Source organism: Rhinolophus hipposideros (assembly GCF_964194185.1).
Source record: "Rhinolophus hipposideros genome assembly, chromosome: 19".
NCBI classification, from domain to species: Eukaryota; Metazoa; Chordata; class Mammalia; order Chiroptera; family Rhinolophidae; genus Rhinolophus; species Rhinolophus hipposideros.
This window is the reverse complement of record NC_138065.1, coordinates 39,956,313-39,971,689: the sequence shown is the minus strand read 5'-3', so window position 1 is coordinate 39,971,689 and position 15,377 is coordinate 39,956,313. Positions and strand designations below refer to the sequence as shown.

The 15,377-nt window shown below is 34.5% G+C and overlaps 1 protein-coding gene across 1 annotated transcript in view; it reads left to right on the top strand.

The window, feature by feature from the left end:
- Positions 1–15,377, top strand: part of HMCN1 (hemicentin 1) — a 398,907-nt gene that overhangs the window by 169,606 nt on the left and 213,924 nt on the right. Inside the window, exon 11 of the mRNA XM_081026514.1 lies at positions 3,139–3,414. Coding sequence (XP_080882640.1) covers positions 3,139–3,414 — 276 coding nt within the window. The remainder of the gene's footprint in view (positions 1–3,138; positions 3,415–15,377) is intronic.

Below are 15,377 nucleotides of genomic sequence, written 5' to 3'. Positions count from 1 at the left end.
CACGGGAATCGAGGGCGAATTCACAGGATGGTATATTTCAGACAGGAGAGTTAGGAAATAAGACATATTTGTATAATTGTGGACATTATTTTATAGTCAAAGATCACCCAAGAGCAGTTTGAAGAAAAGCTTAAAAGTTCTGACAATTAGGTTACCTTAATTTTTTTGTCAGCATTTTCTCTTACCCGATGTGTTGAAGCATTTTTGGTTCATTGGAAACCTTGGTTATTGATCGTTTCAAATGCAAAATATGTATAAAAACATCCTACATCTCTTTAATCATATATGCGAGTATACACATAGAAACTAATGAATAAAACTGTGGAAAATGGGAAACTTCTTTTCAAATGATATTTGGTAGTTTATATAGTTTAGTCTGATTACAAAAGTATATTAATTTTCTCTACTGAATTTCTTTATTAACACAATCCCCTTTCCCCAACACACACACACACACACACACACACACACACACACACACACAGAGTAGTAAAATTCTTGGTTTAAGTAAAATACTGAATAGAGAAAACTTGTCAAGAGCATGTCAATGACAGGCGATCTTAAAATTATAGGACATTATTTTAGAACAAGATAAGATTTGGAAATAACATGACACCATCTCATCATGAGCCTGAAGCCCAGAACAGGCAAGTGACCCATTTATGATGGGTAGGTAGTGAGAAGTAGTTTCCTGGCTTCCTGACTGTCAGTCTAGTGACCTTCACCTAATGTGCCAAGGCCTAGGCTTGTCATTCTTTCTTTTCTCTCAGGGTTGAAATTCTGTCTCTGGTCCACAAATGCCACCTCAGTCATTTTTTTTTTTTTTTCCACTAAGGAATGACTGCCCTTCATACTTCCAGGACCAGGCTTTTCTAGTCATTTGTTATCTTGGCCTCTTTTGTAAACTGCTGGAATTCTCCTTCATCATTTCCCCCAACATCACCAAATTTATTTATGCATTCATAAATATTTCAGTGTGCACATTTATTTTCTCCAGATATGTATGCAATGGTGATATTGTATGTCATATTTCAAATCTCGTCTATCCCTGTATGGTCTTAGAAAGTTGACATTTTACATATTTGAATTTATATTTGAAGGGGAAATAGACTCTGAGGCAGTTTTTGCATGCAATAGGGTTGTTGTAGAGTTTTCTAGGGAGAAGTACCTGTAAGGGTGTGAGGGAGGTAGCAGACGATAGATTGTGATATAGTCACAACGGGAGCCTCAGCTGACCCCCCAGGCAGCTGGGATAAGCCTGAGTTGAAACAAGAGACTCTGGTTCCCTTATTACCTGGTCACTGGAAGTGGGCGCTGCTCAGGACCTAACCCTGAGTATGTTAGCTCCTTTGACTATAAGCTGTCAGAGCCAACAAGCAAAGCAACTGGAGACATGCGTATCTTAGTTCTTAAGGGGGAACTAACTATGCACCCAATGTCTCCTACATGCCCACCACATTCTCCAAAAATCTTATAAAATCCCTAGTCTCATTAAAGAAGTTTGTTTAAAAAGAACAAAAAAGAAAATTACACAAAGCATCTTGTGATCTTCAGATGGATTTTGATAGAGGGTGAACACATACACACAAATAATCACTTCCAGGTCTCTGTTGGCCTATACCATCTTCTTAGAATCATAGAACCTTAACACTAGAAGTGGTCTGTAAGGTTACTGAATTCAATCGTCTCATTTTCCAGAGAGGGAAACAAACACTGAGTAAATTCGCTCCTCTAAGGTCACACAACTACCTAGGGGTAGAACTAGGCAGCCTGTGATTGCCAGATGTAGCAAATAGAAACACAGGATGCCCAGTTGAATTTGAATTTCATGTAAGTATGTCCCCTATATTTCACGAGACATAGTTATACTAAAATATTATTTGACGTTTATCTGAAGTTCAGATTTAACAAAGCATCCTGTATTTTGTCTGTCAAACCCAGGCAGACTCCAGTCAGAGCTTCCTAATGTTGCCATGTACTCTTTCCACTTGATTTACCAGCAATTTTCATAAACGATTTAAAAAATATGACAGAGTGATAAAAAAAATGTTTCTTTTTTTATAATTTAAAATAGCATGTACTCATCTAAAATTTTTTGGGAAAGATAAAGGAAAATCTGGAATATATATACATTTCTTTCACTCAAAGATAACCGCTATGGTTTTGGTATATTGCTTCCAGGTTTTAGTCGAGGCTTATGATATTCATCTGCATTTATATAGCATTTTAAATAAAGACGGATAATTTGAATATGTGATATTATTTCATAGTTAAACTAAAACAGACATATGGGTTTCCTGCTGGCCTAGCTTACCACAGCTTTTATTGCTTTATTACTCAATAATGGCTTGCTACAGCAGATCATTTTAAAGCTTTTGGGCAGAGTGAACTTTAGAGGGGTATTTAGATTTATTCTCTAACTTAACTAGAGCAGTAAGTGGTCCTCTCTGGAAATCTTGGTTCCCTATTTAATTAGCAAGTGGCTTTTGACCACATCTGAAAGGAGCATGCGTTAGTCAATGCCTTTTGTGTACATGGCTCTATGTGTACAATTTTATGAAAGGTCCATCCCTACTGTTAACTTGACCTTAAATCAAAATGTCCCCTATCCCTTCTGGGGGAACATTCTTCTTACTCTACTGTTGTATATTGTGTGTCTTAATGAGATTGTGACCCTTTCCTCCCCCGTTAAAGCTGATATGTCAAATCTTTGTCATATCTACCATACTTTCTGTGCTATTTTTTAAAAAACACTAAATAAATATTTTTAAATTTTAAAAAGAATCATAAATTCTACTTTCTTCAAAATTCCGATTGAGATGTGATTTATTCTACAATCCTAAATTAGTCTAGTCATATCCTTTCTTCTTTGATTCTCCCATCTATAATTTATAGATTTAGACATGAATATACTTTGCTATGTAAATATACACTTTTAAAACATCTTTCAACTAGATGATAACTTACTTCTGGTATAGACGTGTGTTAATGAGTTAGTTCTTTTATACTGCATTTTTTCTGCTAGCTATTCAATACGTACTTTTAATTTTAATACATACTTTAAATTTTAAACCACATCTATACGTGAGCAAATGTTGTTTTGGGGTCTCTTGATTTGAATCTTTTCATTTCACACAGAGCCCCCTCCAATCATCCAAGTGCCTAATAATGTTACAGTCACTCCTGGAGAAAGAGCGGTTTTGACATGTCTTGTCATCAGTGCAGTGGATTACAATGTAACCTGGCAGAGGAATGACAGAGATGTCAGACTGGCTGACCCAGCAAGAATGCAGATCTTGGCTAACCTCTCCTTGGAGCTAAGGACTGTGAAATTCAGTGATGCTGGAGAATATCATTGTCTGGTTTCCAATGAAGGTGGATCATCAGCTGCTTCAGTTTTCCTCACGGTGCAAGGTACAGTGTCTTTCTCCTTCCCTCCTTAATCTCTGTTCTCTTAAATTGGCTATCTGAGAGTGACAGTTATCTACCCACATAATTAAAGGTTGAATGATAGAATGCTTGTGGATCTTGAGTAGTCTAAAGCTGGCAAAACTGGAAACAAAAACATCATTAATAAATACGTGACTTTAAAGCTAACACAACTAATCCTAGTCGTTGAAGACTTTTATTTTAAGAGAATATAAATAGAAATTGCATGATTTAATAGTTTTAAATTCTGCAATCTATCATGTGGCTTTCCTAGAAAATCTAATTGTTTTAAAAATTTGTTCAAAAATTCTTTCCCAATTTGAGAATTATATTATTGTCATATCTAACTAATTTACTTGTATTGTTTTAATTGCGGTTTAAGATGTTTCTCATCTTGGTGAAATTTTATTGAAACTTTAGCAGAGTTCTTTTTATCTTATTTATTTTACACACACACACACACACACACACACACACACACACACAGTGCTTATTGAAAACAAACTAATGTTTAGCCAAACTTGAATTATGTCTACATACACTAAATGTTCATATAGCTGAAAACGAGTGTATTAACAATGGTTTAATGGCTACCGAATATGTATATTATTCAGGAACATCAAATTAAGATCAGAAACTCTTCCAATGTATCTCTTTTAGTAGAATCATATTTGGCTTCTAAATGTCTATAGACCAGCTGGGAATCTTAATGTAACGAGCAAATTAGTGTTGGCAGTTTTTCACTTTTAAGCTGAAAGTTTCGGTTGCTGTCTCAGCAGAATATTTCATTTCAAATCCTTGATGTGGGAAACTGATTACATCAGAATTGGGTCTGGGTATTTGGTTATGGTATTAGAAACAACTTTATATCATGCCTGAAGTGACACTCTCAGATGATTTTTTAACAAGGTTATCTAAGAGACTGACCATTCGTTTCAAGACTAGCTCTTAGAATGTTATTAATGACAGGAAAATGAAACTACCTTGAGAATTAATAAAATGGCTGACATCTGATTCTAGTTTTCTCTCTGGTAGTTGAGATATGTTCTGCAATCTGAATGTGTGTCTTTTGTTAGTTGATGTGGTGAAACCTCGAGGGAAACATTGCTTTTGTAAATGGTTCGCTACATTTCCACATGGTAAACTGCCTAGATAATTCAAGTCAATCCAAGTAGTAACTTGAGTTACTAGAATTTTGAAACTATTTTTACCAAACTGTAGTTTCAGCTAGAATAAATGCTAATGGGCTTTGGAAATTTGACCTTGGTTCTTTACCCTTTCTAAGTCCCTTAGAATAGGATTGTAAAATAAAATCAGAAGCTTCCTTGTGTATCCAGGTTAACATTTTAGTTCGTTAGTATTCTGTTTTGTGAATTAGAGTAGTGATTCTCAAACTTTCATGGATAAAGAATTATCCAAGGAACTTACTTTTTAAAAAGCAGATTTCTAACTCTATGTCCAGAAATTCTAATTCCATAGGCCTGGGAATCTGCATTTGCAACAGACCTCTCAGGAGGTTTCATGGACAGTATTTTCTGAGAATAGCATTTGAACCTACAGAATGAATCTTATGATCTAGAAGTGTATATCTTTAAAGGAAGCTATTGACTCTCTTCTTTTTGGTTAAATAGAGTCATTATTATCTAATAATTTAAATAAGTCTTGAGGTAACATTATATAACACTAATATAAAAAACATAAACATAAAAACACATAACATGACATGATTACTGTCTAGTCTGTATAATCTCTAGTGTTGTAAAACTGTTTGGAGGCGTTATTTTATGGCCTATGTAGTTGCCTTGAGTTTAAGAGACCAATTTGGTTAAAAAAAAAAAAAAGGATAATTTGAAAATCTAACAGAAATGTATTCTAGGGTTGATGACTCTATTTAATAAAATATCAGAGACTCTAGTTAATTGTAGCCATCTGAATGTATTATTTTATGGTTGAATGCACTATTGAAATGCTATGGGTATCTGATGAAATAAACCACTGTATCAAAGTTATAATGCAGAGATGGAACTTCAGTCTAAGATTTACAGGCATATAGCATTTATAAATCTATATCAAAAACAATGGAAAGTAAAGAAATAGTGAAAGATGTAATTGGAAATAATTGTCCTCGGGAGGAAAAACAAAAAATGTCCTTGATGAGCAAATCATCAAGGTCAATGAAGGGAGAAATTCATATAGACATATCCTGTCTGAAATTTCAAGTTCCTGGTATGAAGACAAAAACTCTGTAAGCATAATTAAACCAATATGTTATAAAAGTAGGATAAAATCAGACTAGTGTCAGACTGCTCAGATACATTAAGGCTAGAAGATAATTGCAGTGGGGATTTGTCATATTTTGGTCTTAGAGGCTGAATATTGCCCCTAATGTAGGGAGGAATTTTGTATTATCTTAGTGGGAAGAAGAAAACAAGTGAGATCAGAGAATTCCCTTTCCCCACCCCTTTGTAGGTCACATGATGTAGCCAGCCAATCAAATGCTCCCAGTGGGAATTTGACTCTTGCTGAGACCATGGATACTAAAAAGATTTTAGTTTTGGCAGTATCTTGGAATTTTGAGTACAGTAGCAATAGAAACAAGTGTCCCAGTAACTCTTTTCCATCATTCTAATACACTATTTTTTTAGCCTGACATTGACAATGTTTTCAGCTGCCCAGCTTCCTTTGGTTTCTACCTGATATATAGTCTCCTTTTGATTCTGTAGATCAAAAACCATACTTCCAATGAATTCCTTTTCTGCTTAAGTTAGCCAGCACTGGTTTCTATTGTTTGCAATTGAAAACCTTAACTGGCACAGTGATGAAAAAGACACATGTAGGTTTGAAGGAAAATATCGGGATCCAAGGATTTAAGATCCAGTTAAATTATATTTCCTATGAAAAGCCATCAAAAGAATATTTCCAAAATTTCAAGGATATAGGAAAAATACCAAATACATAATCATCTTTGAATGATTTATTGGAAATACCAGTTAACTGCCTTGAAAGAGAGAGCGAGAGCGAGAGAGAGGAAGAAAGGAAGGAAGGAAGGAAGGAAGGAAGGAAAGAAGGAAGGAAGGAAAGAAGGAAGGAAGGAAGGAAGGAAGGAAGGAAGGAAGGAAGGAAGGAAGGAAAAAAAAGAGAGAGAGAGAGAGAGAGAGAGAGAGAGAGAGAGAGAGAGAGAGAGAGAGAAAGAAAAGGAGATCAAATATATAGCAATGGAAGGAGAACTGACTCTGGGTCGTGAACATACAATACAATATAAGATGGTGTATTATAAAATTATACACTTGTAGCCTATATAATTTTACTAACCAATGTCACCCCAATAAATTTAATTAAAAAGAAAAGATATAAAAATTGGGGACAATGTGGTGTAAAGAACTGGTGAATTTCCCTCAGTGACTATTAGGTTCAGTTATCGGAGAAGTCTTGAGAAGAAATACTGATCTCAGAAACTATGGCTGTTTCAATCAGTCACTAATGAGCATACGAGAATGTGAATGGGTTGATATGCTTATTTCTTTATGAGATTTCTCACGATGGAAATTATGGTATAATTATATATAGGAAATTCCTCAGGAAAGGTATTCCCTCAAGCAGGGTTTACCACAAGACTCAAAGTGCAGCTATGCAAACAAATAGAAGTCATCACAGCTACGTTAGGAGAAAAAAATTGGATTAATATATACAAAAATCTGAATATGATTGGCAGCAATGGAACTGTGACTTTTTTACTTACGCTTTTCTGTTATTGAAAAAAGTACTGCATAGGAATGGATATTTTAAAACTTTCCCTAAACAGTACTTAAAAATTTCTGAAAATTAATTTATTTGGGGATTGAATTATGTATAGATAATGTTTTTATTTCTTTGTTTGCTAAATACTCTATAAATTTGCTTTATCACTTTTATATTGAAAATAATAAAAACACAATTAAGAAAGTAAATAAGAGACACTGCAAAATAAGGAATAACTAACTAATAAAACAAATTAAGACATCATGCCTTTCAAAAAGAAAAATAGTAAGACTGAAAATAAAAATAATTTTTAGATCAAACGTCTGACCTGAGTTACATAAATAGAAGTATAGAGTATGAAGTAAGGGTCTAGTGGTATGTACCCCTAAATTAAAAAGTTTAGCTCTGAAAAGTTTGTCTTGGCAAACTAATAATCTTCCTGAGATTTATTTGTTGGCAACCCCAGTTCAGTTAGGTGTAAAGTGATGGAATGCAATTCCATCACTGCATGCTAAGCAGAAGTTCTTTCCAGGTACAGATAACTGAGAAACGGTATCCTCATGCTAGAAAATTATTACTTTTTAAAATAATTTAAAACTTATTTAAATATATTATATTAGCCTTAAGAGAAACTACTGCTTGATATCAACATAAAATAACATCATACATAGTGTGTCCCTAGAGGCATCTCATATTAACTTTAGCTTTCACATATTACATGCTTCAATTTCAGTTTTCTTTTTCATGTTCAAATTGCAATTCACTCATTAAAAAAAACAAACTCCCATGATTGAGTTTGTTCCCTCACACTATAAACTATGGCTATTAAACTGTTTCACCTTTGAAGATGGGCTGCTCCTAACTTGTTTTTGCAGGATATCAATTTATTTCTGGGGGCTGATGAGCTAGGTAAGTTGCTGTTTTTATATGGAGAAAAAAATAGATAGCCCTTCCATCATTGCTCAAACATGGCCACTACTCCCAATGGTTATGGTAGCATGAGTCACACACTATGCACGTAAAACTTACAATGTTTACTTTTGAGAGAAAATGCTGATATGAAATTTCTTTTCCTACAATTGCTTGCCATCTAGAAACTTCTTTCCGAGTATGAAACTCATTTTAAAATGGCAAATACATGGAATTTACCTGAAGACTCTTAGAGTTGAGATGATGACCTCACTTGCCCTTCAGACAGGATTACTTGTGCTTGTTCCACCCACTTTGGAAGTTTATTTTATAGCTATATAATTTTAAGAGTTATTCTGTATATTTTTAAATCTCTTTGGTACTTAAGTGCCCACCACATGGAGTTCATTGTAAATTAAAGTCTATAAAGCAATTAGGCTTAAGGTGTCAGGTTAGGACTTTTGACAGCACACAAATTCATATGTGAAAGCTCAAAGGTATGGAATTTTATAGAACTATATTATAGAGTAAGCTGTTTTAAATCCTTTCCAAACCAAAGTGAGTTTGATCAAAAGAATAAATGAAGAATTTCAATTGATAATTAAATTATGTATTCTTATACTGAATATAAGAATAAGAGAGATACTGAATAAGAGAGACATGAAAATCCCTGAAGCACCTCCTCAATTTCCCCTTTGCACGATTTTCATAAGAATAAATTTTGATTTGTAGAAGTCCAAATCCATGGACTAATGAAATTTTTTTTTTTTAGCTCATTTTCTTTTCCAGACATTTTAATACGTTGAAGTCTTGATAGTTAATCTTTCTTATTTTTGAAGGTTGACCTGAGAAACATGGATGTCTGCTTTGAATACTAGTGTCGTCGTGGTGGATTTCATTGGGATGGGGTGAAATCACATGCTTAAAATGAAAACCCCCAAATCACTACTTGCTGTCAAAAGTTCATTTTATTTACAGCCTGGATTATTTTGATGTCCCAGTATGAATCAGTGCAAATTCATTGAATAAGATGTTCTGTTAAAATACTGGCTTTTGTTGCTTTCTGTACTAAAGATCTAATAAGTGAGTTGGAGCCCTTTAGGTTTGAAGGAAAATATTCTAGTGAAGTTTTGCATCAAGTATTCACCACAATTATATCCAAAGAATATGCAGGTGGACTATAGAGATATTTGCATTCCTAATTTGTTCTATGGTGACTGTAAACTTCATGAAGAGAAAAGTTTAATATATACTTACTTTATCTGATGAATGTCTTCTACTGACTCCGTGGTTAGGGACAAGCTTCTTTTATAATGCAGTCCACTTCCTTACAAGACAATGTATAAATGAATGTCAATACATTTTATTTTCTTTTGTCTTTCCTCCAAGACACCTATGTGCTCTTAGATGAGAGAGCACTTTAATTATAGATGGAAAGAATCGTATTTCTCTAACGCTTAGGAGAGAGAAATATTGTTAAAGTGTCTAAATAGAAGTTACAAGGAATTAGAGGTATTTACATTGTAAAAGGAAAAGGAAGGGACATGACATATACATATAAATACTTCAAGTAAGTAAGAAGTTGATATATAAAAAGCTGTACACCAAGGGCATTTTAATTTCCGGCCAAAATGGACTGTGAGAAAATGTATATTAAGTCTGATTGATTTAAATGAGGTTGAAAGAAAGATGTCCGGATAATTGGAAAGCTTAAATGCTCAAATCTGATAGTGGAGGAAAAGTAATCATGTTTTCAAAATGTAGGGGCTGCTGGGAAGAGATACAGCAGATGACAAATCAGCAAACACTTCAACCTACTAGATTATTCAAATAAAGCTACAAACATTTAAACATTTTTGAGAGTTCATGACATGTATTATGTCATCTAACCCTTACAAATTGTATTATTTGTAACTATTTTGTCCATAACAAACTGGAGTGTTTGGAGTTAGCGGCTTGCCCTAGGGTACAAAGCCAGCAAGAGACAGACGCCAGATCTGAACTAGGTCTTTCTGTCATTCTGCATTGTATACAGAAATGCCTATGTATGCTATTAGCAGGACTAAGGTACAGGAAGGTAAAGTACAAAAAGAGAAAAAATAAATAAAGGGTTTTTGAGTATGGATAGGAAAATGACATTGATGAATTTTATTTTATTTTTAATAGAAAAGTTACAAAATGGCTGTAGGTCCTCTGACGTGGGTAAAAAATCTCTGGAAATCTCAGCATGGTGTGTAATGATAACTTGGAGAAATCACTACTTGGTTGTAATTCCCGGCCCCTCCCCTATGCCTTCCTTTTCTGATACCTTACAGAGTAGACCAGTTAGCTCACTCCAGTTGGGTGAATCCTTTGACTTAAGTTTTGGTAGAGTAGCTGCTAAGGAGCAGCAGTCTAGAGAACAGAGAGAATTGTAAATATGCTACTGAAACAATCACACAGAGAAAATATAATGTAACTAAACTGTACGCTCCGTTAAGGCAGGGCCCAATGATTTTTTAATGCCTGGCAATATTTAGCACATAGCATTGCATGTGTGCATATCTGTGATGAGAAGCAGTGTTCAAGCAAGGGAACTTTTGCCAGGTATAAAGACATACTTAATGGCATAGCATGTGCTAAAAAATTATTTGATGCAAATTATTCCTAAACATCAATTCATGTTTATTTGAGTTACTATGTTATAAATTAATTACCCAATTAAAAAGTGAATTCTGGTTCTAAAGATTAGATCATTGTAATACAGGAAACAACATACCTTGATATTTTTATATCTGATAAAGGAGATGTAATATTTGACTTATGAATAAAAATTGTATTAGAGCTAATACTAAAAAGTGCCCCTTATTACTGCCCCTGCAGGAAGGTATGATATGTTAGGGGCATATGTTAGGATTCACCCAACTGAAGTGAGCTAACTGGTCTACTCTGTAAGGTATCAGAAAAGGAAGGCGTAGGGAAGGGGCCGGGAATTACAATCAAGTAGTGATTTCTCCAAGTTATCATTACACACCATGCTGAGATTTCCAGAGATTTTTTACCCACATTACAGGATCTACAGCCATTTTGTAACTTTTCTATTAAGAAAAAATCATCAATGTCATTTTCCTATCCATACTCAAAAACCCTTGATTTATTTTTTTCATCCATGTTACCACCAAAAACTTTAAGTGTCAGGCATTATGCTTCATCCTTGCTGAGGGTATAAATGAAAGGAAAACAGCATCCTTCCCCACCATCTAGAAAGGCCCAGCAATGTGTTTTTGGTCAAGGCACTTCATGTGATTCAGTATTTGTTTCATTATTAGGGGAAAAAGTAGTATTATTTAGATAGTGCCATGGGATATTCCATCATCATAATGATTATCTATCAGTTTTGCACTCTCAATAATCGGTTTGATTCCCATATGGGCCAGTGAGCTGTGCCCTCCACAACTAGATTGAAAACAATGACTTGACTTGGAGCTGATGGGTCCTGGTAAAACACACTGTTCCCCAATTTAAAAAAAATTGCTAGAAAAAGTCAGAATTGATGTCTTGTTTGTTAATTTGTTTATACATTTATTCCTTCATCCATGTGATCACCAAAAATTTAAGTGTCAGGCATTGTGTTTCTTGCTGAGGGTATAAATGAGAGGAAAACATCATCCTTCCCCACCATATACCCATAATATAAGAATGGAAGTAACTAAGTGAAATAAATAAATATTTGCAACACACTATGATAAGAACTACATACACCATGGAACTACAGGAGCCTATATTTCTGTCTCAGTGATGAATAGAGATTGACAAAGGTTTCATAGAGAAGATGATGCCTGAGGTATCCACTGGAATATAAGTCGGCATTTGCCTGGTAGAAGTCAGGAAACAGCCTTTCTAGATGGAGAAAACTACACGTGAAAAGCCATGGAAGAATGAGGACGCAGATGTGGCCTTGCTGAGAGTGAAGGGTCCAGCTAATATGGAGACCCTGTCTCCATGACGGTATGATTGTCTTTTTCCTGCCGTCTCCAGTAGCTTTTTCATACACAAGTAGAAGAATCATTTAGGTTTGTGGTTTTGTGAGGATGGTTCAGCAAAAAGACAGGGTAACTAGAAAAAAAGTGGTTTTGGTGATGATCTATGTAGGCTGGGTAAAGAAAGAAGTGAAAATTAAGGCTTGGTCTGATTGATTGTTAAAAAAAGAAGGTTCCCAGTGGCTGTGGCCATGACAAAGTTGGAGAAGTGAAGTGTGGGAGTCAGGGATTGACAGCTGGAAAGATGGCAGGTTGTGAACCTCAGATTGGACTCCCAAGACAAGTGTTGTTTCAGTTGAATTGTGGGTTGCTTCCCTGAGAAGATAACTAAGGTAGCACATGAATGTGTCTAACAACTTAAATTAATTGTCAGATTATTAAATCTTTCCTTCATGGAGTGCTGTGAAGATATACTTTTTTATGCTTTTGATTCTATGACTGTTGCATATTTGTAAAATTACTTTTGTAAGTACCATAGCCATTTTTTTAAGACTATTTTTTTTTTAGAGCAGTTAAGGTACAGAGATTTCCCATAGTTCCCTGCTCCCGTGCATGCACATCCTCCCCCATTATCAACATCCCACCAGGTGGTACATTTGTTACAATTGATGAACTGCATTGATACATCATAATCACCCAAAGTCCATAGTTTTACATTAGGGTTCATTCTTGGTGTTGCACATTCTATGGGTTTGGACAAATGTGTAATGACATGTGTCCCTCATTATAATATCGTACAGAGTATTTTCACTGCCCTAAAAATCCTCTGTGCTCTGCCTATTCATCTTTCCCACCGTCCCAACCCCTGGAAACCACTTATCTTTTTACTGTCTCCATAATTTTGCCTTTTCCAAAATAGCATACAATTGGAATTATTTAGTAAGTAGCCTTTTCAGACTAGCTTCTTTCACTTAGTAATGTGCATTTAAAATTCCTCCATGTCTTTTCATAGCTTGATGGCTTGTTTCTTTTTAGCTCTGAATAATATTCCATTTTACATATATGTAAAGCTGTAACAATATCCTTCTAATATACCATGAAATAATAATGCTAGTTACGATTTGCCACTTTTTCCCCATATCAAATGAGAATGTAAGTCTCAACTTTGGCCTTCCTCTCTTATTTGGAAACTCTGTGGTTTTAGAAAATTGTTGTAAAGAGACCCTGTTAAAAAAAAATAAAAGGCAACGCAAGACTCAATGCTAATCATCATTTACTTGGAGATTTTCTAAGTAAGAAAGAATAAACTTTAAAAATTTTATCCTTCTTATCAACCATATTTATTGTCTTAATCTGTTTTTATTAATCACACAAAGAAAATCCTGAATTCATGATTTTTGATGTTAAGAAAAAATATAGCATTAAATGGAAGCAATATTAATGTAGAAATAATTTTTACTAAGAATTACTTAAAATGGATATCAAGGCAGCAAACCTCTGCTACATACACATACCCTTATGTCTTATATTGAGAAAATAAAAATTGTAAATTTTTAAGAAATCTTGATGCATTATTTGCCATTAAGATTTTGTCATTAAAATAGAATCTAACCTAAATTTATCAATATATATCTCTGAAATTATTGCCCTTCTCTGATTAACTGCATTTCACAACCATATTGGTGTTTGGGTGTGGATTTTTTGCAAATCCAACATGTAACTGTCAATATGTAGTTCTTACCTGTGTGCTTTATTGCCAATGCACCATCTACTGGTAAATCAATGCATTAGCCACTTTCTTTCAATAGGCTTGTAATAGACTTTCTCTCTAGTCCAGCAGTACCCAATAGAACTCCCTACAATGATGGAAATGTTGTATGTTTGTGCTGTGCCACGTGGTAGCTACTAGTTATATGTGGCAATTCAGCACTGAAATACGGCTAGTGTACCTAAGGAGCTTGTTTTGAAATTTGATGTAGTTTTAGATTATTTAAATTTGAATTGAAATAGACATGTAGGCAGTGGCTACAGTATTGAACAGCACAGCTCTAGTCTTTGGTGAAAGAAGAAAAGCAGCAAGAGCAAGAGCAGAAGCCTTAGGAAACTTCTTGCAAATACTGTGTAGATTAACCACTACCATAATTCATTTGAATTATTGCCATTTAGGAATTATTCTGCCATTTTGGAAAGGGGGTACTAGGGCTTCATATCTGCATTGATGAGATCATTTTGAAGTGTTGTATTTGATTCCTTATCTTTGGGATCTCAGTGACCCTTGCCCCTTTTCCCAGGTAATTGATCTCTGTTTTGTTGGAAGGATTGGTTGGTTTTTAGTTTTGGTCCTTTGCTCTTTGGAAGAGATCCCTTGGCACTTGTGCGAACTCTCTGGTAGGAATGGGAAAACGTAAAAAATGTTAAAATATACTCCATTGCCATTTCTGTTTATTGACAATTAAGGAAAATTTAAGCGAGCAAGCACTTCCATTTGCTGTAAATCATTCTTAGTGAAATTTTGTTACTCTCATCGTGCAAGCTTCATGCTTACTAGTTAGGCCCAGAACTAGCTGGAGTTACCTCCCTAATCAGAAAAATGAAAATCATGCATTTGTGAACAGTGCGACTATGTTTTAAAAACAAATTGGGCTAAATCAGTAGGTTCGCATCTTTTAGGATGGAACATAACTACTAATTACAATTCTCAGCAGGCTCAGTGATACTCATGTAATTTTTTGAAGTTAGCTTCTTCTATAGAAAATACATTTAGAAGAACCGGAGAGCCTATACCATATATTTTGCAAGCTGTGTGATTCAATAGAAATTAGGGTCTATAATTAAATGCTAATTATTTTCCCACTTCTCAGGGAGCATTGCTTGGTGTTAGATCATCTAACAATTTAGGGGAATATATTAATTACTCACAATGAAAAACATATTTGGGAGCAGTTGTAAACCAGTTCTATTATTTTTTCAGAAATATAAATCAAGGTGGTTGGGCCAAATGTAGGTTTTACGTAAGTATCTCCCAAATGAGGATATTTACTCATATATAAATATTGTGAGAAGTAAAATAAGAAAATTTTAATACTAGAAAGTAATTAATGTAATAGAGTCCTTCTCATTAGAGTTTTAATCCCTCATTACATAAAATTATCGGTAGGAATATTTAGAAGCTTGGGAATATTCCATCATGGAGACTTATTAACAGCCTTGAAATACTGCTTTCCAAAATGTAATTTAATGCCTTTTTAGGCAACAATTTATAGTCAGATATTCCAGTAGGTTTCTTTTGGGCACACATCCTTTTGTGGGAAGGGGATTAAAATCTTTTAAAACTTTATAATC